Genomic DNA, 24892 nt, shown 5'->3' with positions numbered 1-24892 from the left:
CACATCTCTTGCAAAATGAAACTCTGCATTCAAAATATCACAAACACATCTCAAAAGCAAACATTTGTCTTACTTTGCAAACACATTTGCCATAATATTCTATTTTCGGATATATCATATACACACAATTATTAAAAGCCTAAAGTTCTTCTTTCATAAGCTGCTATGTACATTTCTGTACAAGACTGAAAGTAATTTGCAGAGAGATGTTGAAAAATTCATGGTAAGCGTGAAAGCAAGACTGAAACCAAACTTCTTTTTTTTTTTTTTTTTTTTTTTACTGTAAGCATTTGTGGTTGTGAATACAGTATTGCACAGTATGAAAGAAAATAAATACATCAACCATGTGTAGTTGGACCAAAAAAACAAAACAAAACAAAACAAAACAAAAACTAGGAGCCAAAAAAAAATAGCATAATTTTGAAAAAGGTGAATATTCCAAGGAATGGTGTGTATGTGTGTCCTGGTAGGGGACCAAATGTCCCCACAAGTAAAGTAATACCTGTGCATTTTGACTTTGTGGGGAGAAAGCTTATACATAAATCATACAGAATGATGTTTTCTGAACATCTAAAATAGCAGAATGTTTTCTGTCATGGGTAGGTCTAGTGGTAAGGTTAGTGTAGGGGGATAGAATATACACTTTGTACAGTATAAAAACCATTACGCCTATGGAATGTCCCCATAAAACATGGAAACCCAACATGTGTGTGTTGTGTGTGTATTTGTTGGTGGGCGAGATGGTTGGGTGTATCTAGGCTCCATCTCTCCTCCTGGCTGGGTCCGGCCACAATACTTCATTCACGTCACATGCTATGTTCTCTCTTGTGTATCCTTGGATGGAGGTATGTGTGTGATGTGTTGGATGAATGTCTCCACCTGCCTCCTCCATTGCCTGGAGAAATGTTATGTTGACAAAGGGATGACGATCATGCACTTTCCAGCACTATGTGGAGAAAAAAATCCTCAATAGGGTTTAGAAATTATGAATATGGAAGCAAGTAACAGAAAAGTTGTTCAAAACCTATAAATTGACCTTTGGCCTATTTATAGGCCTATTCTAAAGCTATGATTGGTTGGTGTTAAGTAAAGCAATACGTGTTTGCACATGTGAGGTGTTATTGTGTGTTGTGTTTTGCAAAAAGTGTTTTATGAAATTGAAAAATGAGTCAAAGGCCGAGAATTAGTGTATGGCTTTGCAGATTTGGTTTGTGGTTCTGGTGTTTGAGTGTCAGGTTTCAGAAATTGTGTGACAAGTAAGGATTTTGTGTGTAAGCAGTTGAAAAAAACTGTAATATGTAATAGGACTACTTCTAATGTGACAAATAGTGTTCATAAGAGATAGGTGGTGGAATAACTAATCATGAGGAATTTACAAAAAAACTAAATCCTAAACAAATCCAATATATATATAGCACTTATATTTATTTATTGCTGTTCAGACTAAGGTCTTTTTTATGCTTTTTGAAATACAAGTGTGTGTGGGTGTCCTGGTAAACCAAGTTATGGGGACAAAATTATCTCCTAACAAAGATGGCAATCACCGAAATCCTTTTTTTTTGGTCCCCATGAGGAAAACAGCTTAAAACGTGTAAACGTTAAAACGTGGAAACCCAATGTAAGTGTGTGTGTGTGTGTGTGTGTGTGTGTGTGTTTACCCTTGTGAAAAAGGAGTGTGCTAAATTGTACTGTATGTGCACTTGTAATGTACTTCCAATCTCAAAAGTATGTTTAAAAAATTGTACTTGCAGATAATATAATATTAATAAAATAAAAGGCCACTTAAGTGTTTTTAAATAGAGTACATTCATGACTTTCTTAACACACTTGTATACTTTGCAAAAAGTGCACTTTGAAATTTCGAATTAAACTTTTAAGTACATTTTAAATCATTATGTTAATATTTTGTCATGCTTTTAAGAAGTACACCTATTTTGATGTGTTAATAAAGTACCTGATTAGCCTATCATTTTAACTGAAGTGTATTATTCAATAACACATTAAAAGAATATAATTTTAACTGTAGTGTATTATTCAATAATACATTAAAAATAAATATATTTTAAATGTACTAAATTGCAACTTCATCATTGCAAATGTGTAATTACATACAAGTTTCAATAGAAATTACATTCAATTTTAGTACCATAAACGTTTATGTACATTCGACAGTGCACCTTCAAAGAAGGTACATATAAAGATTACATATAAAGATGTACTTATAATGTACTTATGTAAAAAGCACGCTTAAGTTCAACTAATTGCATTTACTATAAATTTAAACTATAAAAAACTTTCATTTAATTGCAAGTAACATGCAGTTAAGTGTAAAAAAAAAAAAAAAACATTACATTACATTCAGTTCACACTTAATATTTTTTAGAGTATACTGTTTTTGTTATAAGTACTCTTTTTAAAAAGTACATGGTAATGAGTGATGACCTGCCAACCCCCTGATTCGTTTGGTCACATCTTTGGTTAAAAACACATGCATCTATGCATCTTTGTTGGCATCTATTGTTGCGTGAAGAACCTTTACATGGAATCTTTCCACATCACAAAAGGATCTTTATAGTGAAAAAGGCTTCTTCCGATTATTAAAATGTACCTCACACTAAGAAAAGGGGTTCTTTTAAGAACTGTTAACTGAAAGGTTATTGCTGCAAAAACGCCCTTTTGGAGCCTTAATTTTTAAGAGTGTAGGTCCTAAAAGATGTGTGTACTGTGAGGTTTGAAACAACCAGCACAAAGGAAATCTACTTTTAAGAATAGGCTACTCTTTCTCAAGATCCAGTTTCTCAGAATCTTTATCCATTTTCTAAAGAGCTTTCCCATTGTCTGCTACTTCAGAGGTCCATTGTTTCATTGGGAGCTAATTGCTCCATATACAGGAGGTACCTGGATCACTGCTTCAGAAAATTGTTCCCTTTCAGAAGAACCTCAGCCTATTGATTATAGGTTTGAGAGGTAATTCTAGTGGAAATAGTAATCAAGATAACAAAAGACAAAGCCTCAAGAGATCATTTGTGTCAACACTGTGTTCTTATTTGTTCTGTATAAGAGCCCTGGAGAAATATGACCTGCTCTTTTTATATTAGGCCTATATGTTACAGCGCACATCTCCTCGCCACCAGATGTGCAGATGAGTGCACAACTCTTTAGTAGTCATGGTGTCCTACATCACAGACTGCATTGAAAAGCCCATACGGATGTGTTTTGAACGTTTCGGTAAGTTCGTAGGGCTTCACCCGTGGTGGTTTGTCACTTTACCGCTGGTGGTGTCCGCAGGTCTCGGAGGAGGATTTTACTTTCTGAATGACCTGAAATCCAACGACATAGTGGAGCAGTTTACTCCGAAAAACGGCCGCGCTAAAGTGGAGAGGCGTTTCTTTCAAGAAACTTTTCCACAAATTGACTCACAGTTTTCAATTATACGATTAATCACTGACGGGGTTTTTGCATCTTTGATATTCTCCTGTCAGACAAACATACTCAGTGTTGCTGCACTAGAGGAGGTCATCCGCATCGATGGACAAGTCAGAGGAATCACCGCAACTTACGACGCACAACAATTTTTGTTCTCGGATATTTGCGCGAATGTGAACGGAACATGCAACTCTAACGTAATGCTTGATGTTTTAAATTATAATGCCAGCAACATTAATTTTGTCAACATAACGTATCCTGAGTACTGTCCGTCCGAATTCAAATGTCTCCACATGGGAAATGTCATCAGTGAGGTGGAGGTGGATCACAATGGAGTTGTTCAAAGTGCCAAAGCAATGAGACTTTTCTATTATTTAAAAGAGAGCAATAAAACACTGGGAGAAGCCTGGCTTCAAGAGTTGATAGACTTTCTGTCGAATGTAACGACCTCTGCAACAGAAGTAAGTACCGTGTTAAATGTTTTTGTAGTCCCTATTTGCTTGAGTCTTTGTATAACCAATGTGTTAATTCTTTAGTCATTTTAGTCACCATGCCAGTTTTAAATTTTCAAATAAATGCAATTCAAACCCACACATTAAATAAAAAACTAGGCTTTATGAAAGATTAATTTGGTAAAATCTAAAATGGCAGTCACGAACTTAATAAAATTGCTCTAACAATTTTCTAAAATATGGAACACTTCAAATATTTTTGCATAATTGCACATGAAAGTGCTTAACCCCCTATGGCACCAAAAAGAAGACACTTCACACATCATCATATAACATAAAATGCCATCTGCAAACTTTTTATGAAATGTTTTGTGCTGTGCTATCTTTATAATAAATGATGGACAATTGTTTTGGGCATGAACACATTTATTTTGTATTTTGAGGTTTTGCATACTGTGATTCTTAGTATAATCAATGATTTTTCAGTATATGTGACTAAAAGGTTTTAACGATTTTTCTTCTCAGGTATCCTATTTTACCTCCATGTCAAGACAACAGGAGTTTGAGAAGAGTACCCAATCTGTCACTGAACTTTTTGCAATTACTTACTTTCTTGCCATCTCATTTTCAGTAATATCTTGCCTGAGGTTTGTGTATTTTATTTCATGAGCTGGAATATATTTCATAGATTGCAAGTCTTATATTGCTCAACATTGTTTCATATACATTTTACTCAACAGGTTTGACAATGTGAGGAATAAAGCGTGGGTGGCTTCTCTTGGAGTTTTTTCCACTGCACAAGCAGTGCTGTCCAGCTTCGGGCTGCTGTTACTCATGAATGTGCCATTTGTTATTACTGTGGCATCTTCTCCATTCCTGATTCTTGGTAAGATACTGTATCCACTCTGAAATATTTATTATCTTTAGAATTTTGAACTGATTCATCCCTACATTTGGTACAGCATAGCACTATGGTTTGCTAGTCTTATTTTTGTTGAACATTATTTGCGTTTTATGTTATATTTTATATTGCACTCAAAAAATGAAACAATATTTGACTGTGAAACAACTTTTTAACTTTGGTATTTCCTGCATTTGGAAGCTCACTATCACTATTTGACGACCCACTGGTATAGCTTATATCAAAATATCAGACACACTTCACCCAAACGCTACTGTTTTGAGATTTATATTTTGAGACCTGGATAGATTTTAAATGCCATATAGAACATACAACTGTATGTTCTGTATAGTTCTAAATATATGGACATGTGACAAAAAAAATCTGCTAGATTAACTGGGTGGCACATCTTACCCCACTCACTGTAAGTTACATTGGATAAAATGGTCCAAAGGCATAAATGCAAATGCACACAGAGCACCACATTTCATATTCTCCACAACTGACACATTTTCATTTCAAAATGTGAAACTGTTTTTTAGGAATCGGTATCGATGACATGTTTATCATGATCTCCAGCTGGCAACGAACCAACATTCAAGACACAGTGCCAGACCGTATGGCTGATACCTACAGGGAGGCAGCCATTTCCATTACTATCACCACCCTGACTGACGTGCTAGCCTTCTACCTCAGCTATGGTAACCCCTTTGGCTCAGTTCAGTCTTTCTGTTTTTATGCGGGCACGGCCATCTTGTTCTGCTACTTCTATAACATCACTTTCTTTGGAGCTTGTCTGGCTCTGAATGGCAGAAGGGAGGGGGCGAACAGACACTGGTTAACTTGCATGAAGGTCCCAGAGGAGGTCCCACCAGGACGGTCTAAAGCATACGCTGTCTGCTGTCTCGGAGGATCTTACAACCATGACACAGGAACCGAGGAAGAGCACCCAATGACATTGTTCTTCAGGAAGTACTATGGACCATTTTTGACAACAGTTTGGAGTAAAGCAATAGTAGTTTTTATCTACTTAGTATACATTGCTGTTAGTGTTTATGGCTGCCTGCAGCTCAAGGAAGGCATTGATCTCAAGAACCTAGCACTTGATAAGTCCTACATTGTCCAATACTATGAGGCTGAGAAGACATACTTTCATTATCATGGCCCAAATGTAATGTTAGCCATCAATGGCACATTTCCATATTGGGAGGAGAATGAACGTAATCAACTTGAGTCTTGTATTATGCAATTTCAGGAACTGAATTCTGTCAAGAACTTGTCCACATCTTGGCTTCATTCCTTCGAAAAGCATGCAGAGGAACATGGTAATAACATCAGCACAGAAGCTACATTTAAAACACATCTGTATCAGTTTTTGGACCACCATCCAGTGCTCAAACAGGATGTCAACATAACCAATAATGACATAGTTGCTTCACGTCTGTTTCTTCAGACAATTGTTCAGAACTTCACAGAGAAGAACATGTTGAACTCACTACGGAAGAGAGCAGAGAGCTGCCTGTGTCCACTGTTGGTCTACCATCCAGCGTTTATATACCACGATCAGTATACTGTAATAGGGCATATCACTCTTCAGACCGTCACGGTGGCAACCGCAGTAATGCTGGCCATCTCTCTTGTGCTGATTCCAAATCCTCTTTGCGCCTTGTGGGTGGCCTTTGCAATTGCTTCAGTTATTTTGGGAGTCACCGGCTTCATGGCACTGCTAAACATTAGCCTTGATTCAATCTCCATGATAAACTTGGTCATTAGCATCGGCTTCTCCGTGGACTTCTCTGCTCATATCTCCTATACGTTCGTGTCCAGTACTAAGCCCGATGTGAACGAGAGAGTTGTGGAGGCACTGACGCACCTGGGCTACCCCATACTTCAAGGGGCTCTTTCTACAATTGTGGGTGTGGTGGTACTTTCAGCTTCCAGTAGCTACATATTCAGAACCCTCTTCACCATCGTGATGCTAGTCATTACTTTTGGGTTGCTTCATGGTATCGCTTTTATTCCAGTATTTCTTACTTTCTTTGGATTTTGCCACAAGTTGCAGCAGCACTGAATTTAAATATTAAACTAATTTTCTTCAAATCTCCTCTCTAATTTTTAATTTAATTGTAAAATTATCATTTTACTGAATAAAAGAAAAAAACAACATGATTATTTAAAAATTACTTTTTAAAGATCTTAAAAGCTTGTTCAAACTATAGGAAGAAAGTGCTTCCATCCATCATAAATGTGTACTCCACACGGCTCAGGGGGGTTAATAAAGGCCTTCTGAAGCGAAGCGATGCGTTTGTGTAAAAAAATATCCATATTTAACAAGTTATGAAGTAAAATATCTAGCTTCCACCGGATTGCCTTCCGTATTCAACGTATGAAGAAAGTGTAAAACTCTTGCAGTTCAAAAAGCTTACGCTACGTCCTACGCCTTCCCTATTCAACTTACTGACGCGACGCCAGTTTACACTTTCTTCTTAACTTGAACACGGAAGGCGGTCTGGCGGAAGCTAGATATTTTACTTTTAAAAGTACTATTTTACTTTTTACACAAATGCATTGCTTCGCTTCAGAAGGCCTTTGTTAACCCCCAAAGCCATGTGTACAACACGTTTATGATGAATGGATGTGGATGGAAGTACTTTCTTTTTCTTTTCTCATACTCGTGAACCCTGTTCACTGCCATTATAAAGCTCGGATGTGTCAGGATATTTATTAATATTTCTACGATTGTGTTCATCAGTAAGAAGAAAGTCATATACATCTAGGGTGGCTTGAGGGCAAGTAAAGCTTGGGCTAATTTTCATTTGAAAGTGAACTAATCCTTTAACAAGTGTGATTTCTAGACCTGGAAAAGCTATGCAAATTAATAAAAACTTAAAAAGTCAAGGAAATTTGAGATGATAAAGATTTTTCTAGTTATGTCAAGCTCCAAAATATTTTATCAGGTAGAATCTGCTCATAAATTGCAATTTGTTATGTAAATAAAACAAAACAAAAACAGACACGTCATTAAAAAAAAGATGTACCAGAAATATCTTGGCTTACATAAGGGACCTTCATTTGTCTCAGACAATATGGGGGGCTTGGAGCCAAAAGGTTGAGAAATCATGTGGATTCTAGAGGCTCTTTTAATTTGGCCAGTAGGCAACCAGTAAGCCAGTTAGCAACATTCAAAAAAACAAAAAAAAAAAAAACTACCTAGCAATATACTATATTGTGGCACCAACCTTTGCATCACTCGCACATTCTTCAGAAAATAAAAAACCTAGTTTGCATTTGTTTGTTTGTGTAAAATGTATAATGTTCTTGCAATGCAGAGGTTGTCATAGTACATGAAAATAACAGTTTTGCAGAGTTTTATGGTTTCCTTTATTCAGTTCAGCTCCCGTTTATTACTAAATGCGTAATTGCATCAACCGAAAAATAAATGTAAATTACAAACCAGGCAAAAATCAGACTGAAATCAATTTATACACTTATATACAATCCTACAATGTTTTTGTTTTTAATTTTATTGATTATAAATATATACTGTATGTACACAACTAAAATGAGCTTGGGTAAAAGGCAAACATACATGGAGGCAAGGTAAACTCAAAGATGTAGAGTTGCTGTACATGAATAAATAATATGTAGAATAAAGCTGAATAAACCCAATGTAACTGGAACCCGAGAAATGAACATCAAACATAAAATCTGAAAAAGTATTACATTTTGGTCTTCCGTTTGTTTTATAATTGGTGTGTATAATCAAATTGATGGAAGACAGGGAGCATTTAAACCTATAATATGGATTGTGATACTGCAGATTGTTTAAATAGTCTTGTGTATTTCATAAAAGTGCAGAAACAGAGCAAGAACTACAGGAGTTCATTGATCACTGGACCACTGGGAAGTTGATCTAGGAAACATCTTGTCAGAAAGGTTATCTAATAACATACTGAGGTTCTGAAGTATAAACAAACTGTGACTAAATGTACTCTGATGCAGCATTGTTCACAAGCAGATATGATATGCATCACATAAACAAACAAACAAACAAACAAACAAACAAACAAACAAACATGTTCCAGTAACAAAGTGCTTTGAAACATTCCACAATCCCTCAGTAAGAAAATACATCCCCTTACATTTCTCAAAGGCCACCATGAAACATATACTTAGCCTGGCTCAGACAACTGGTTCAAAAATGGCGAACAGTGATTTATTCCTTTACAGTAAACTGGACTTCCCCTTACAGCTCAAGGATTTATTCTAAATCAGCTTCTGCTCCACTACAAATAAGGCAGAACCTATAGTTAATGGTACAGAAAAACACTGACATAAATACTAAATTAGTTGAATTCTCACATGAACAAATTCTTTGGAAAGAAAAATCCCAAGGAGGAGTTGTGTTACACCTTCCTTATTAGCATGTAAAATTGAAACTAATTTCAGATATCTGGCTCAAAAAACAATACAATTTTAGCAATGGGGAGAGTAGGCCTACCAAGCTCTTGGTTGCATATGTACATTCATGTCTTTTAGGGATACATTGTCCTTTCCCTGCTACCTGGCCGTCCTGGTGACCTTCATCTGCCGTGACAGTCTAATGTCTTTCCTTCCAAGACCAGCTGGATCTCTTTGGCATCCAACGTCTCATACCGCAGTAAAGCCTCGGCTAGATTTTTGTGCTCTTTAGCACGGGACTTTAAGATCACTTTAGCACGCTCGTAGGAATCCTAGGAGCAAGCAAACAAATATAAGAGTCAAAAACTCTGGAAAAATTGGTAGTCAGTATGAATCCAATGTTTCATTACTGATTTGTTAATAGATTGAGACAGAGTTAGATCAGAACAGAGTTTACCCTCAGAAGTATCCTGACTTCATGTTCAATGGCTGCCTGCGTTTCTGGGCTCTGCTTGGTGAGGTCAGCATATGTCATGACACCCAACTATTACACAAGGGAAGAAGTCCAACAAGTAGTATTACATTAACATGTTTCTAAGCTATTAATGAAATGCTCAAACACAAAAGTTAAGACTAGGGTTCCACAGAAAGTCCTAGGTTGGGTTGGTTGGTTGCTAAGGGGTCCGTTGAAAAAAACAAGAATGTAAATAACATTGTTATTTAACAATTTTTACCATTTCATTCTGCTTTATGAAGACTGGTGGGAAATCATGAGATTAATCACAACTATTTTAGACAGACAAGTACAGATACTATTTTAACCATTTCTTTTAATTTTAGTACAGTGACAATATAAAAGCCTATTATATAAATTAATTATAAATCACAGCAAAATACACAAAAATGGGTAAAACAGACAATTTGATAGTGCTTTCAACTGTACTATAGGTACTATATTACAAATGTATTATAGTACTGTAATACTGTATTACAGTATTATATAAAAATACTAGTTTACAATATAGAGTAGAGCTGCACGATTCTGCATAAATTGAGAATCTTTTTTTTTATTATTATTATTTAAAGGGGTCATGAATTGAGAAAGCAACTTTTCCTTGAGCCTTTGATATATAAGAGGTCATCGTACTATAAGAATTTCAGAACTCAAAACTTCCTTGTTAGTCCAATAAAAGCTTTTATTGACACAAGGCCCATCGAACAACTGATCCTGTAATGTACCTATCTATGAGGTGAAACGCTGCCTCCTCAGAAGAAATCAACGCCTACTTTATCATTGCAACACTGGCCCCGCCCATTGGCGTGTTAGTGAGATGGAGGAGAAGAGAATAGCGATACAGGACAAAAATAACATTACCTTTCAAAGGATCCTAATGCTAGGAATATAGTTATTTTCAACAATGTGAATGTCTCAGTTGAACTTTATTTTTTAATCACAATTTTATTGTGGATTCTTTGGAAAAATCAATCGCATTTCGGCACAGGCTTTGCAAACAGACTGTTACGATATGGAATCGACAGTAATGCAACAACATGTAAGTAACTGTTCATTCTAATGCCTGATCATATATGTAATGATTCACGTACAGTCAGATGTTCTTTCTTTGTGTGTCAGTAAATCATACCAGTGACTAAACAAGCAACTTCACAATGCTTCTCTTAGTAGAATGAAAATAATCTGTTATTTAAACTGTTTAAATTATATAAAGAAAGCAATCAAAGAACGCTCCCTTTGCAATCAAACAGCGTGCGCCGTAGCTGTCAATCAAACAGTGTGAGTCTATCAGTGACTGAGTTCTGGACACGCACCAAAACTCCCCTTTTATTCAACGAATCTCTTAGTTACAATGCTTTTCACTATTACATTCGTTAATGTGCAGAAATTGAGTTGCAATGACAAGATCACTGCTTTTTATGCGCTCAACATGTCTGTGATCGGCTACAATCTTCATAACTGCAACCTTTCATGCCACGATCTAAATATAATGCCATAAATCTAAATGTAATGCAACACTTGTCACGATTAGTTAACCTTGAGAGCTGTTATAGTAAAAACATGCTAAAAGTTTTCGAGAGAGTAATACTTAGCTATTTCAAATGGAAAGATGTTAGACAATCACAGCAGTGGGCGTTTACACTGAAGTCTCACAGCAGACACGCCCCTTAAAACAGAGCGTTCAGAGGAAAAATGCCTTTTTTTTCTAAATTATGACAATTTTTGATGTAAAAAGCATATTAACATTATAAGTGCATCCCAGGAAACATTATAAAACAATAAAACAACACAGTTCATGACCCCTTTAAAATAGAAAAATCACGATTTGCCTATGATTCTAAATAGACAACTAAACAAAATAACATGTAATTTACTAGACAAAATATTAATTGCTGCAGTCTATTTAAAAACAAAATTAGTTTTTACTATATTAATTTGAATTGTTAAATAAAAAAAAAAAAAAGGTTTGAATGAATGATTCAATGACTCACTCATAAAGACTTCAGCTGTATCCGAAATCGCATACTTCCCTACTATACAGTAGGCAAGGATAAATGCAAGGATATGACAAAAATAGTATGTCCGAATTCACAGTACTCATAAAAGAGTAGGCAAAAAGTACCCGGATGACCTACTTCTTCAGGCAAGATTCTGAAGTGTGGACAATTTACTATCCCACGAGGCCACGGGAGAGGATTTGTGAATGGCAGTGAAGCGACATAACTGAGCTGGGTAAGTCACATGATAATGACAGCATAGAGGATGTAGTATGTCTGAATTACCTTCATACTACACACATTCATACTGTATAGAACTCGTTTTTTTTTTTAGCAGTCGTGAATTAATTACTTATTCAAAAAAAGTACCTACTCGAGAGTATGCGATTTTGGATGCAGCCTTCACTTGTTTCCTTACTGGATGAATCAGCGTTTTTGAATGAATGTCTTGAATGAATGATTCAATGACAAATACTAATACTTGTCCCCACCTACTGGTTTAACAATGTAATTGATATAATCTTTATTAGAAGCATAATGTTTCTTTCTTTTATTTTGATCACTATTGTAGACATCAGTGTTTATATCCAAACTATAAACTTTTATTCCAGTACTTCTGTGATAATATGAATTATTGAAAGACAGAAATAATGATACTATGTGGTTGAAAAGCCTGTTTGTGAAGCCATTTCATACCTATACATGACAACTGCTCTCTCTTGGTCAGTGGCAGAGCCAAACTGCTGGGATTGTACTTATCAGAGGTTTAATAGACAGGAGAATCGTTGTCATTTGGGAATAAGATTGCGTGGCTGTTTGAATCAAGATCACAATCGTTTAACGATTAATCATGCAGCTCTATAAAGATTTTTTTTTTTTTTTTTTTTGATGGATTCTGGCAATTGAAAGTTATCCATAAAGGCTACATGTTAGGCTGCCTTGGAGTTTGTGTCAAATGGACAAATCTTTGAAGGCAGCATCGTTATCACTAACATAAACTACCTTATAGAAGGTAGATTTTGAAGATGATTTTGGAACAGAGGTATTAAAAAGAATTCTGGTCTGTACTATCTACATATGTATGTAAAACTATGACTAGTTTTACAAAATTGCTGCACCTTTTATCATTTATTAACTATACATGCAAAGTCTGGCTTGAGGGCAGAAACCATATTTCAGTACCCAGAGATGATCAGATAAATAATACAAACCTTTTCACTCATTCCAAATCTGGTCACCATCATTTTTGCTATTTTTGTAGCACTGTCAAAATCACTTGATGCTCCTATGTGAAAACAACAAAACATTACACAGATAAAACAAACAGAAATAAGAAACAAGCATCATGTTGGCTATTCATGCTGTGTCCTTTTACATATTTGCATATTATGAAGTACAATAAACATTCCATATACTTATATCCGGGTCACTCAAATGCAATCAATAATTGAATTACACCACAATACCAAAGCAAACAGTACTACTACATACCAGTAGTGATATATTCACTGCCAAAAATGAGCTCCTCAGCCACTCGGCCGCCCATGCTGACGTCCATCTGAGCCAGAAGCTGAGCCCGAGTTTCACTCCAGCGGTCATTCTCTGGAAGCATGGACACCTACAGAGAAGAGGAAAAACTGGACCTAAATCAAGGAAGACTAAACTGAGAAATTAAATTAAATCTCAGAGCTCATATCTCTAAGAAGTTGAACCCTGAAAAGTTAAACCCATAGGTGAACACGTAAGGCCTCTCAAGCTTTAGATTCTGATGAAGAACACAATTATGATGAACACATTTGTGTACTCACGTGACCCAAAGTGGGGCCTCTCGGCATAATGGTGGCTTTATTTATGGGCATGGCGTCTTTTGTGTAGTATGCAATAATAGCATGGCCTGACTCATGGTATGCTGTGATTTCTTTATTCTTCTGATCAATCTCTGCACTTCTGCGTTCTGGGCCTATGGAGGGATAAAGTGAATGGAAAACTCAAGGTATTCATTCATCTTCAGCAAAGTTTGCTTTATCATGCAAAATGAGTTCGAGCCACTTACCCATCAGTATTTTGTCCTTAGCAAATTCCAGCTCCTTCATGGTTACCATGTCTTTACCGTCCACAGCGGCCCTAAGTGCAGCCTGATTAACAAGATTCTCCAGCTCGGCACCAGAGAACCCCACCGTTCCTCTAGCAATGATGTCTGCCTGCACAGCTAATGTCCAGAAAAGACAATAATCCTTATGAACAACTACATTACCTACTGTATTATAACTTTTTTACTTTAAAACATTAACAGTTGAGAATCTTGTGTGTAAATTTAAGACATTAGTATTTACAAGCCACTCACCAGAGTCTACTTTAATTTTTTTAAGGTACCACTTGAGGATTTCAGTGCGGCCCTTCACATCTGGTCTGGGGACGGTGACCTGCATATCAAAACGGCCTGGCCGGATCAGAGCACTGGGGAAAAAGACAGTGTTCAGATCCTCTGACCAATCAGCAACATTATATGAAAAAAAAACCCCAACAAACTCAAACAATTATATCTTATTATATATCGTAAACCAAGCTTTAGATGTTTTAAAAGAAATCTACACACGTATCCAAAGCTTCAGGGAAGTTTGTTGCTCCAATTATGATGACGCCTTCATTTGGCTTAAACCTGCAGATGTTAAACACCAAATTTAGTGAAGGCATATCACAACGTTTCCACTCAAACACAGAGTGTAGTCATAAATTCTTTAAGTTGCATGGCTCACCCATCCATCTCTGCTAGAAGCTGATTGATTGTCTGTCTAGAATAGGGGTGCATGGGAGACTCAATCCTCTTTCCTCCAACACTATCCAGCTCATCAATGAAGATAACACAAGGAGCATTAGCTTTAGCTTCCCCTAGAGGACAAATCAGGAGAATTGCTTTAACATATGTAGCAGTCATACAATCCTTCATTCACCAATTAGGCATAAGAGAAGGCATTTGGCTACTTTCACATTCACAGAGCTCAGAATAGAGCAAATAGTATGACCTATATGATTCTATAAACAATCATGCTGGAATTAGAGTGGCACTATGTAAGCTAGGCACTCACTGAAAAGGTTTCTGATTCGACTGGCACCAACACCAACAAACATCTCATCAAACTCGGAGCCAGATGCATAGTAGAATGGCACATCTGCCTCACCAGCCACAGCACGGGCCAACAGAGTCTTTCCTGTACCCGGAGGCCCAACCAACAAGATTCCTGGAAAAACACACACAAGTAAATGTAAAGATAAAGCTGCCAAATAGAATCATTGTGGAATTTGGTCAGAATTATACAACTGATTTTACTTTATTCTATATAAATCACTGATACTTTTCAGGGCCAATAATATGAATGAAACTTTCCACTTAATGTAAAATAATGAACTATATTGGAAAATTAACAATGACTTAAAGGGTTAGTTTACTTTCAAATGAAAATTAGCCCAAGCTTTACTCACCCTCAAGCCATCCTAGGTGTATACGTCTTTCTTCTTTCTGATGAACACAATCGGAGAAATAATAAATAAATATCCTGACGCATCTGAGCTTTATAATGGCAGTGAACAGGGGTCACGAGTATGAGCTGAAGAAAGTGCATCCATCCACATCCATCAATCATAGAAGTATTCCACACGGCTCCGGGGGGTTAATAAAGGCTTTCTGAAGCGAAACGATGCGAAAAAAAAAAAAAAAAAAATCCATATTTAACAAGTTATGAAGTAAATATCTAGCTTTCGCCAGACCGCCTTCCGTATTCAAGTTACGAAGAAAGTGTAAACTGGTGTCGTGTCAGTTACACTTTTTCCATTGAAAGTTGAATAGGGAAGCTTTTTGAACTGCAAGAGTTTTCTTCGTACGTTGAATATGGAAGGCGGTCTAGGGGAAGCTAGATATTTTACTTCATAACTTGTTAAATATAGATTTTTTTTTTTTTTTTTTACACAAATGCATCGCTGCGCTTTAGAAGGCCTTTATTAACCCCCCAGAGCCATGTGGAGTACACGTTTATGATGGATGGATATGGATGGATGCACTTTCTTCAGCTCATACTCGTTGATCCAGCTCACTGCCATTATAAAGCTTGGATGCGTCAGGATATTTATTAATATTTCTCCAAATGCGTTCATCAGAAAGAAGAAAGTCATATACACCTAGGATGGCTTGAGGGTGAGTAAAGCTTGGGCTAATTTTCAGTTGAAAGTGAACTAATCCTTTAAGCATGAATATTTTGTAATTATTAATAATATGAATTAAAATACATAAAAAATAGCAAAGCTTAGTGCACGAGTCATTTTTATTTTTTTTTATTGTCCTTTTCGAAGCTTGACAGGCATGTTCGCTATGAACTACAACTAGATGGAAAAGATGTATTCCACAGAAAAAAAGTCATACAGGTTTGATACAACCTGAAGGTAAGTAAACAAATGTAGAATTTAAATTTAACTATTCATTTAAATGGATCTGGCTTGAAGCCTTTCTGAAAGTGTGTCTTTCTGTGTCTTCTGTGTGTCTTCTGTGTGTTCTTGCCTTTAGGCAGTTTTCCTCCCAAAACAGTGAACTTCTGAGGGTTCCGAAGAAACTCCACCACCTCCTGCAGCTCATTTTTGGCCTCCTCCACACCCTTCACATGCTCAAAGGTGACGTTCTTCATCTGGACAGGGTCCACTGCTGAGTCCAGGCCTGATGTGGTTCGGAATCGCACTGTCCAGAACGGTTACATTATAGTTCACACTCCAAACACACACACACACACACACGCACACACACACACACACACACACACACAACACTACACGGAGCATTCCCAAGGGCACAAATGGGGCAAGCCAGCCAACTAAGCATTATTAACAGTTTTAAATCCAAGCCAAAACTTGAAACCTTTCACAAATTATTCAGATTTTATATTCAAACAACTGGCAGACATGACACACACGACATAATCTATCCACTTAAGTCTTGATGTATTGAATACTGTTTCCGGGTTCAAGCCTCCACTCCATTTCAATTAAGAACAATATCTCAAGAATCATTATGATCACTATTTATTTATAGCACACATTTAAGCTAAGCTTTTATAAATGTACATTGTACACTACAGTCTCTGGGCTCATGGCGTCCCAGACACCAATATTTAAACGATTCATAAAAGATGAATCATTGTCTGGTCATCTGAGATTTCGGTATGGAGATAAAGGTCAGGAATAGGATCATGTTTTTTTGGTTGTATTACAGCACACCGAAAGTGTATTTTAGCACCATTTTTTTGTTTGCTTTCGGCATCTGATAGAGCGTTTGGACTCGGAAACGATGATGTCAGACTTAAATGGATACACAACTGTAAGGCTGGAATACACAACATGACTTAAAATCTGACATGACGGATTTTAAAACACAAGGCATTCATAAACTTGTCGACTTTGTAAATGGTTACAGAGAAAAACTGGGCATCATACACTAAATGACTGAGGATCACAGAATACCAAGAGATGAATGAAAACAAAATCGGTTAAACATATTACATGACTGATATCCTCAAAACTGGATGGAATCATAGTCTGAAGCTAAAAACTGGAGTGTGTACCAATCATAAACTATTTGATTTTCTGCAAAATCTGTCAACTCTGACTGCTCAAAATTGACACATCCAGACTGCAAATCAGGGCAAAAGTCTGTTGCGTAGTGTATTTCAGCCTTTAGTTAGAGAGACAAATCAGACATGCAGAAGTTTCTTTGGAACATTTACCTGATAAGAAAGGTGTTTTTGAGAGTCCATACAAGCCCAACAGCAAAAGCACCAATAGTATCAGTCGCATCCTCCTTAGTGATTCTATTGAAGATGATGACATATGTTTTAATACAATAATAAAATGAGAAAGGATACAACCATATCAAGTTGAAAACCTTCCATCATTCATTCACAATTCATAATTTGTTGTTAATCTAAGAGGACATGCCTTGGGTTCTCTGTGTTAGGGCTTGAGCTTTGAGGAAGCCCTCGGCAAAACCAGTCTTAAAAGCATCATGCTGACCATCAGGAATATTTTTGTTTTTAAGGAGCTTGTCCAGAGTTTCAACATCTGGCCCTTTGTCTCGTGTGAGGAGACCCTAATGGACAAAAATATAAGTAACATTGTAATATCAATATAAACTCCTCTAATATTAACAAGACATTTACAAAGTAGTGAAAACATACTAAAGCATAATTTTTAAAGGAATAACAATCAAAATTGTCATCATTTACTCATCATCATGCCATTCCAAACCTGTATGACTTAATTTCTTCTGTGGAAATCAAAAAAGAGGGCTTTTAAATATGGTTTGCTTGCAATTAAGAAAACGGCTTGTGCAAAAAGCACAGTTCTGAAACATCATGTAAATGTGAACACTGTTTTTCTTTATGCTGTTTAGGGGAGTTAAGACATAGGTTTCTGCTGGGAATGAGTCTCATGTGGTCATGTAATTGAAATATCCTGATTAAGTTGAAGAAAAAGAAGAAAAAGTCATACATTTTTCGAAGGATATGAAGGAGAGAACATCATGACCATTTTAATTTTTGGGTGCATCTCTTTATGTAAATAAACACATTAGGCTAATATCATTCAAAAGGAAGCACTGTATTACTGTGTGGGTGACCTTCATAAATGATGGCGTAAATCCCTCAGGCTCCGCTGAACTGTCAAAGCCTCCCTGTAGACGCCGTGTTTTGGACTTCAGAGTTTTAAAGCCTCGATTTGGGACCAACACTAGAAAAAATGATTATAATTTGATGAACATTGGCAGCCAACACAGATCATAATTTTTAATAATTTTAATAATGATGTGTGTGACAACTGAATAATAAACTGTACACTTTACACGGCAAATATTGGAGGTCTGTACATAGTGTTTGGAGAGGTGACTTGTTTTGCCTGGAGAAGACAGGAGAGACACCACCCATTCTGGAAAACCCTGAATAAGAGAGAAAAAATGGATATTCATCATATGTGGTATATTTAATGTTAGAACATGAGAAAGCTGAACAATGAAATAAATAAATATTCAAGGTTTAATTACAGCTCAAACAATGAATTATTGTGAATCCTGTTATGTAAAACTTTTCTATTTATGTTTGGAAGCAAATGAGAATTATAACCCATAACAGACATGTCTGTTCAGTGCATGAATGCAATGGCAAATAAAAGGAATTTGGTAAATGTCATGATGAAACCCCAAAACACATTTTTTGAGATGTTAACTGATATGTACAGGTTACACATCAGCACTCATGTGAATATGGTGGTCAAACAACACCTATTTTGTTTTAGTTAAGCAAGTGGTTAAGTAACATGATAGTGGTGGCCCGATTCGGATTTAAGAGGTTAAGGTTTATTCAGTCTGATTCAAGTGGCAACTTCCCACAGTTTCTCTTGAAGCCAATACGGAAGTGACTTAAACTGCAATTTATCGACTGGCCGCTAGGGACAGGTTCCAAAAGAGAGCAGAATCTCATTGAGTCCTATGTTAAAATGGCCACCTTTACAGAAGAAAAAAACATGTTTACAGCCTGGATCAAATTGTGGTTTTGGTCTATACAGCTAATTTTGCCCTTCATGACAACTCTGAGGGGGGTGAATTTTTTTATAACTCATCCATTTAAATTATATTAAGCCTTAAAGTTCTGCATAATTAAGGGCGTGGTCACTTGAGTGACAGGTTTGCCGCTGCTGTCTGTGAGCCGTCACTTTACCTCAGCTAATTCCAGCCACTGAATTTGGCATCTCTGCCATGTTTGTGCTTTTTTTTCGGGATTATTTTATACAATTATAAAATAATAATATATACAATTATAAAATAATATGGCTTGCTGCGTTAATGGTCGAGACTCGAGACAGATGCGCGTCTGTGTAGATGTGCACGCATGCGGAAGATAAACAGAACACACGTTGTTGGATCGCGGCATTGGCTAAATGTTTTGTTCCTGAGATTTACTACAATGACAATGGCAGGAGGATATAAAACTCAGACAGCACTGCTTGAATATTATAACTAAAACTGCTGCATTTTGAAAAATTATACTTTGGACGCGGGCTCATTTGTTTGTGAGATATATACGATCATATACAGTTTTACAACAATAATGCTGCTCAGGTTGCATAATTTCTTGAAGAACGATGATGGAGAGCAGATCATTCAGAAGAAATGTGATGCAAACAATGGATAATATATCAATATTTCATGGATTTAACGCATTTGTTTTTCAATGGACACTCATGGACATTTTATCCATGTGCCACGGATGCATCTCGCGATCGCTATTTCATTATAAAGGTATGAAGTCCCGTTTGATTTTTCATATTGTTATTTGCACACTTGACACGAATTACAATTACTGGTGCTGGAGCATCTAAATCGTAAAAAATACACCATAGATTGACAGTAAACCTTTAGAATTTTCAAATGATATAACTTGTTATCTTTATTAATATTTTAGATAGTATCTTAGATAGATAGCTCCTTTGCCTGCTAACAAGATCACGTCACGCCAGGCGGGCGTGGTTTCAGTAACCAGGCACCTCAGTTCCAACCACGTCCCGCCTCTTTGCCCATTTTCAGTTATTCGGGAGTGACATGCGGTGACGCACTGCTAAGATGGCAGCGGCCTCATTTTCGCTTCAAAAATGCTCTTTTCAGAAATCTACGGGTGACGTCACGGACACTACGTCCATATTTTTTTTTCCAGTCTATGGTCTGATTCACCAATGTGTGTTTTATGATTGACTTTTCAGTCTGACACAGGAAAATGCTGAAGAGCACTGAAGAAACAGCAACCTTTGCAAGGAACTTCATCATATTATAATGTGATGGCGTCAAAATACAAAATTGTAGTAATTTCTACTATATGAAATTGATAAAAACAAGATTACAAAATAGAAGAACATTAGCAAAGGTTTGGCTCAGGTATCAAGAAAGTGAAGGAAAAATCCTTTTGTGTCTCACCATGTTTGTTGTGAAAGAAAGAATCTGAGGAGAGATGGGAAGTCCTCCAGATATTTGGCTCAGTCCTCAGTTGTGAGTTCAAGTCCTGCTGAGAAACACAGGGAAGAAGCTTCTCCACCAGCGCATCTAGCTGACCGACTCCTAGATCTGTCAGACCTAAATCCCTGAGCGTCAGTGACGGCTTCGCAGCACAACACCACACATGCAGAATTCAAAGAGGAAAAACACTTAAGCTTCAGAACTTCATTTAAAAGCAGCTAACATTCAACTGATCCATTTTATGAGCACATTTCCATAAACCAGAAGGAACCGAGGCAAATCATCAATAACATACACGTGTACAATATTTATGTAATTAATTATGTAATTAAATGTAATTACCTCTGTGCTGGTCAGATCTTGTTCTGGCGTGTTCTCTCTGTGTTTGTGATTGACTGAAGTATTGCTGCTCAATGAACCCGCCAGAGATTGCAGGGCATTGATGAGGTGACTTAGCTGGACTGTTACCTGAGAGGACAACAACAAAACCAAAGCATTTCTTCTTTAATGTCCTGGGAAATACATTTTTTATTAAAAACATTTATATATGTTAGGAAAACATCATAACTGTCCAGGACGCTTTTAACCAGGCTTTCAACATACTTTTCAGATGACGTTTATAAGTTTAAATTTTATAGTTTTACCCTCGACTTAGGTCATTTTAGTTTTCATGTTACTTTTAGTTTAATTTTTTTTTCTATATTGATATTTAGGTTTAATTTATTTTATTTCAGTTTTAGTTTAATTTTAGTTATTTCCAGTTAATCATTTTAGCGCTTCAACTTAAATTTATTTCATTTTATCGCCAAGACAACATTTCTAATTTTCATTTAGCTTAAGTTTTTCAACTAATATTTCTATTTTACTTCATTTCAGCTTTATTTCAGTAAACAAATGTTTTTCATATTTTTAATTAACAATAACAACTAGGGCTGGGTATTGACAATTTTCACGAATTGATTCGATTTTACTATTACTATAATATTGAAGGTTAAAATTAACTTATTTATACAAACACTTAAATTACACTCAATGGTGTTTTTTTATAATAAATAAAGTTTAGAATTACATAATCATATTTCTACTCCAATTCGTTTTTTTGAAATATAAAGATTTAAATCGTGGCTGTCAACTGATTTATTCAAACATGCATTAAATATTGAAGCACATTAGAAATTATAATGAATATGTAATGGTGTATATTTTTATCAGAATGCTGCTCTCTAGAGTTCATTTTTCTAGCTGACTAATGAGTTTATGGTCACTCCATATGGTTTTTCTGAGGTAAAGGTGACGATACGTGACATTGTTTACAAGCTGTTTTATTGACGTCTTTCCCAGGTTGAAACACTGATTGAGCTATTACTCAAGACATGATACGGATTTCGGTAAGTTGTACTGTATATTTTAACATACCTTCAAATGTTTAGTCATGTTTATTTCGCGCTGTAACTGGTATTAACGCAGAGGAGAGGATGTTCACATGCGCTCCGTGCTGCCGCTTCTCTTTAACTGAGGCGCTACAGCGATCGGTCATGCCACATTTAACAGCGCCAAAACGGTTTGTATTTTTTGAATCTCATAATAAGATGGACGTCATATGAAATCTAAGACTTCGCTTCATATCAAAAGTAACAAAGCACAAAGATTATTGCAATTTATTGGATGGGAGGCGCGCTACATGTTCTGTTCATTCATCAACTGAAAACAGACTAGACTATTCGATTCTTGGGATTTAAGAATCGATGTCGGTTCGTAAAAATGAGAATCGATTAAAATCGAGAAATCGATATTTTTTTTACCCAGCCCTAATAACAACCGATTTCACATACAGGTGTGCCCCTAATGAAAGTTTTATCCAAAGCTAGTGTGCTCAAGGCAACAGCATCAGTAGAACTGAGTGGAATAACGTTAACTGTAAAGTATAAAACATATATGAGATGTGTGTTGGTGAACAATATTGCGAGTCCTTTCCTATAAAGCTGTATTAAAAAAAAAAAAAAAAAAAAAAAAAAAAAAAAAAAAAATTGTAAATAGTATATTATTTTTAAAATATTATTTAACTCACTTAGGATAGCTATGAAATTATTCTTAGCAAGATGTTATTTAAATTTAAGTCGGCTATGAAAACGTTTCCACAACTGAATTTGTTAAACATAATATTATACAATTCAACTAATTTGAGACTCATTTTGGTGGATTAAATGTTCATGACTTTTCATGAAAAAACACACTTCTGCTGTAATGTATGGTTAGCCACAGTTGTCAATGTAAACCAATGTTTTTACAAGCAGTAGTTTAATAAACACGACCTATCAATAACATTGTAATCTAGTCAGCTACAACAATGACTGAACTAATAACATAAGACGACATGACGTTGACTTTTCAACATGAGGCTCGAAAACTATTTTCTCAAATCTTGCGATTAAATACAGACTGTTCTGTTGTATGTGCTAGCTAACCAGCTAGCATGCGTACATGGAAAGTTATAAAACCAGCGGTCTTAAACAGATTTTATACCTGTGGCTGCAGAGAAGTAGAAAGAGAAAACATTTCCGATTAGCTGATGACAAACTCTTTTGGACAACGGAGTTTAATGATTTGGAGTTACATGTAATGTCCTCCACCGATGTCCTCTTTCGTACAAGTAGCTTCGCTGAAACTGCGAAGACTCATTTACAAAACAGTCTACAACATCCGGCATAGAGGATGACAAAATAAAAGTCCTTAACCGCTGAGTTGCCTACTATCCTGTTGCTTGTCTTCATAATTTACTTATCTTCAAATCTCTATGAATTCTTTCTTCTGCAGAATTAATATCGGGGTTAAGTTTAATGTTAATTTATACGTTTGTTCATTCTTTGCTTTTAATGATGGTACGTCAATTTATTTTAATAATGAATTAGGCCTATTATATTAAATTAAATTAATTAAATGAATTTACCAACGAATTAATTAATATCTAACTGATGCCTAATGTGTCTGGATATACAATCATAAACTCTCAATTTAGAAATACTAGTATTCACAAATCATGCTGAAATTGTATACTTGTGCCTTTTATTTGGGTAAAATGCATTGATTACAATCACGAAGAAGTAGAAGTATAATATCTTTACTAGTATTTATGTTAGCATACATTTCTTTGTTTTTGTACATTTATGTGATGCCAAAGATCAATAGTTATTTCCAGAGACATTCAGAGTAAATGATCATTAATATGAAAATGAACTGATTTTTATCTATGATCCTGATGAAAAGCTTAGCTGGCTATTACTACCAGTTTTGAGGGAGTCGGCCATTTTAAGGGCTGTCTCAGTTGCAAAATCCTTCCAGTGCACTGAAACATTTTCTCCATAAAAAGTCCCACAATCCGTGAAAACCAGGGAGTATCGATGCTCACTACATTGCCTTAATGGAAATTCTGAAGAATGAAACATAGTAGTAGTTAAGGCCACCTAATATATGTGGGACCAGCTGATGATCTGAATCAGGTATGTTAAATAAGGGAGACATACAAAATGTGCAGAGCAGTAAGGTCCCAAGGATAGGAGTTGAGAACCACTGGATTAGAGAACATTTAACTGTGTGAAAACAACATTAGACCTTTGTGGAAAAAGCTGTTGGACACTGAAATAGACACTGAATGATATTTAATTATTTAATATGTCAAATATTTGTAAAGTCAGGTAGCCTACAACCATGAGCATTTTACACTGGTACACAAAGCTTTACCTGACTGAATTGTTTTTATACTTCATTTTTATATGCTGCCACGTTCTTTTTTGCCCACGAGATTGCACCTACATGAAAATGAATGTTCAATGAGATAACGGGAACAAGCATTGCATCATTTTAGCTGACGCTATGGGGAAACTCCTGTTTTCTCTAAATTCTGAAATCTGATTGGTTCACATCTGTGCAACTGCAAACAGAAAAATAGTGTTTTAGCCCGCCAAAAGGGGCAGGGTTAACTGCCTATCAGTCACACTGGAATGCCACCAGTCAGAATCTTTCTACTGAACAGGGCCTAGCATGACTTGCTAGCAGCGTAGCAGCATGGCAAGCTACACAATGCTTGTTCCCGTTATCTCAGGGAACCAGGGTTACGTGAATAACCATAACATTCCCTTTCGATACGTTCACTCACATTGCATCAGT

The 24892-nt window shown here is 36.1% G+C and overlaps 2 protein-coding genes across 3 annotated transcripts; one reads left to right on the top strand and one right to left on the bottom strand.

Annotated features, from left to right (window-relative positions):
* Positions 1–4429: 4429 nt before the first annotated feature.
* LOC127498472 (patched domain-containing protein 3) lies at positions 4430–6850 on the top strand. Its single transcript, XM_051867826.1, has one exon. It carries the CDS (start codon positions 5339–5341, stop codon positions 6848–6850), a length of 1512 nt encoding a protein of 503 aa, XP_051723786.1. The 5' UTR covers positions 4430–5338.
* A 1432-nt stretch (positions 6851–8282) lies between these two features.
* On the bottom strand, positions 8283–23451 carry yme1l1b (YME1-like 1b). 2 transcript variants are annotated; one of them, XM_051867499.1, is made up of 18 exons: positions 23252–23451; positions 21071–21196; positions 20690–20870; positions 18569–18661; positions 18347–18456; positions 17668–17818; positions 17457–17540; positions 16241–16414; positions 14778–14930; positions 14448–14580; positions 14288–14350; positions 14036–14148; positions 13745–13900; positions 13500–13651; positions 13183–13309; positions 12903–12976; positions 9638–9724; positions 8283–9512 (listed from the first exon to the last, which is right to left on the bottom strand). In XM_051867499.1, the coding sequence occupies exons 1-18, from the start codon at positions 23282–23284 to the stop codon at positions 9363–9365; spliced, it is 2160 nt and encodes a 719-aa protein (XP_051723459.1). In that variant the 5' UTR covers positions 23285–23451; the 3' UTR covers positions 8283–9362. The 2 variants fall into 2 exon arrangements, with proteins under 2 accessions (XP_051723459.1, XP_051723468.1); XM_051867508.1 differs by lacking the exons at positions 21071–21196; positions 23252–23451 and having other exon boundaries at positions 18562–18661.
* Between the last annotated feature and the right edge of the window lie 1441 nt (positions 23452–24892).

Source organism: Ctenopharyngodon idella, chromosome 2, assembly GCF_019924925.1.
Source record: "Ctenopharyngodon idella isolate HZGC_01 chromosome 2, HZGC01, whole genome shotgun sequence".
In the NCBI taxonomy this organism is placed as follows: domain Eukaryota; kingdom Metazoa; phylum Chordata; class Actinopteri; order Cypriniformes; family Xenocyprididae; genus Ctenopharyngodon; species Ctenopharyngodon idella.
The sequence above is the reverse complement of the archived record's forward strand: the minus strand, read 5'-3'. Positions and strand labels throughout refer to the sequence as shown.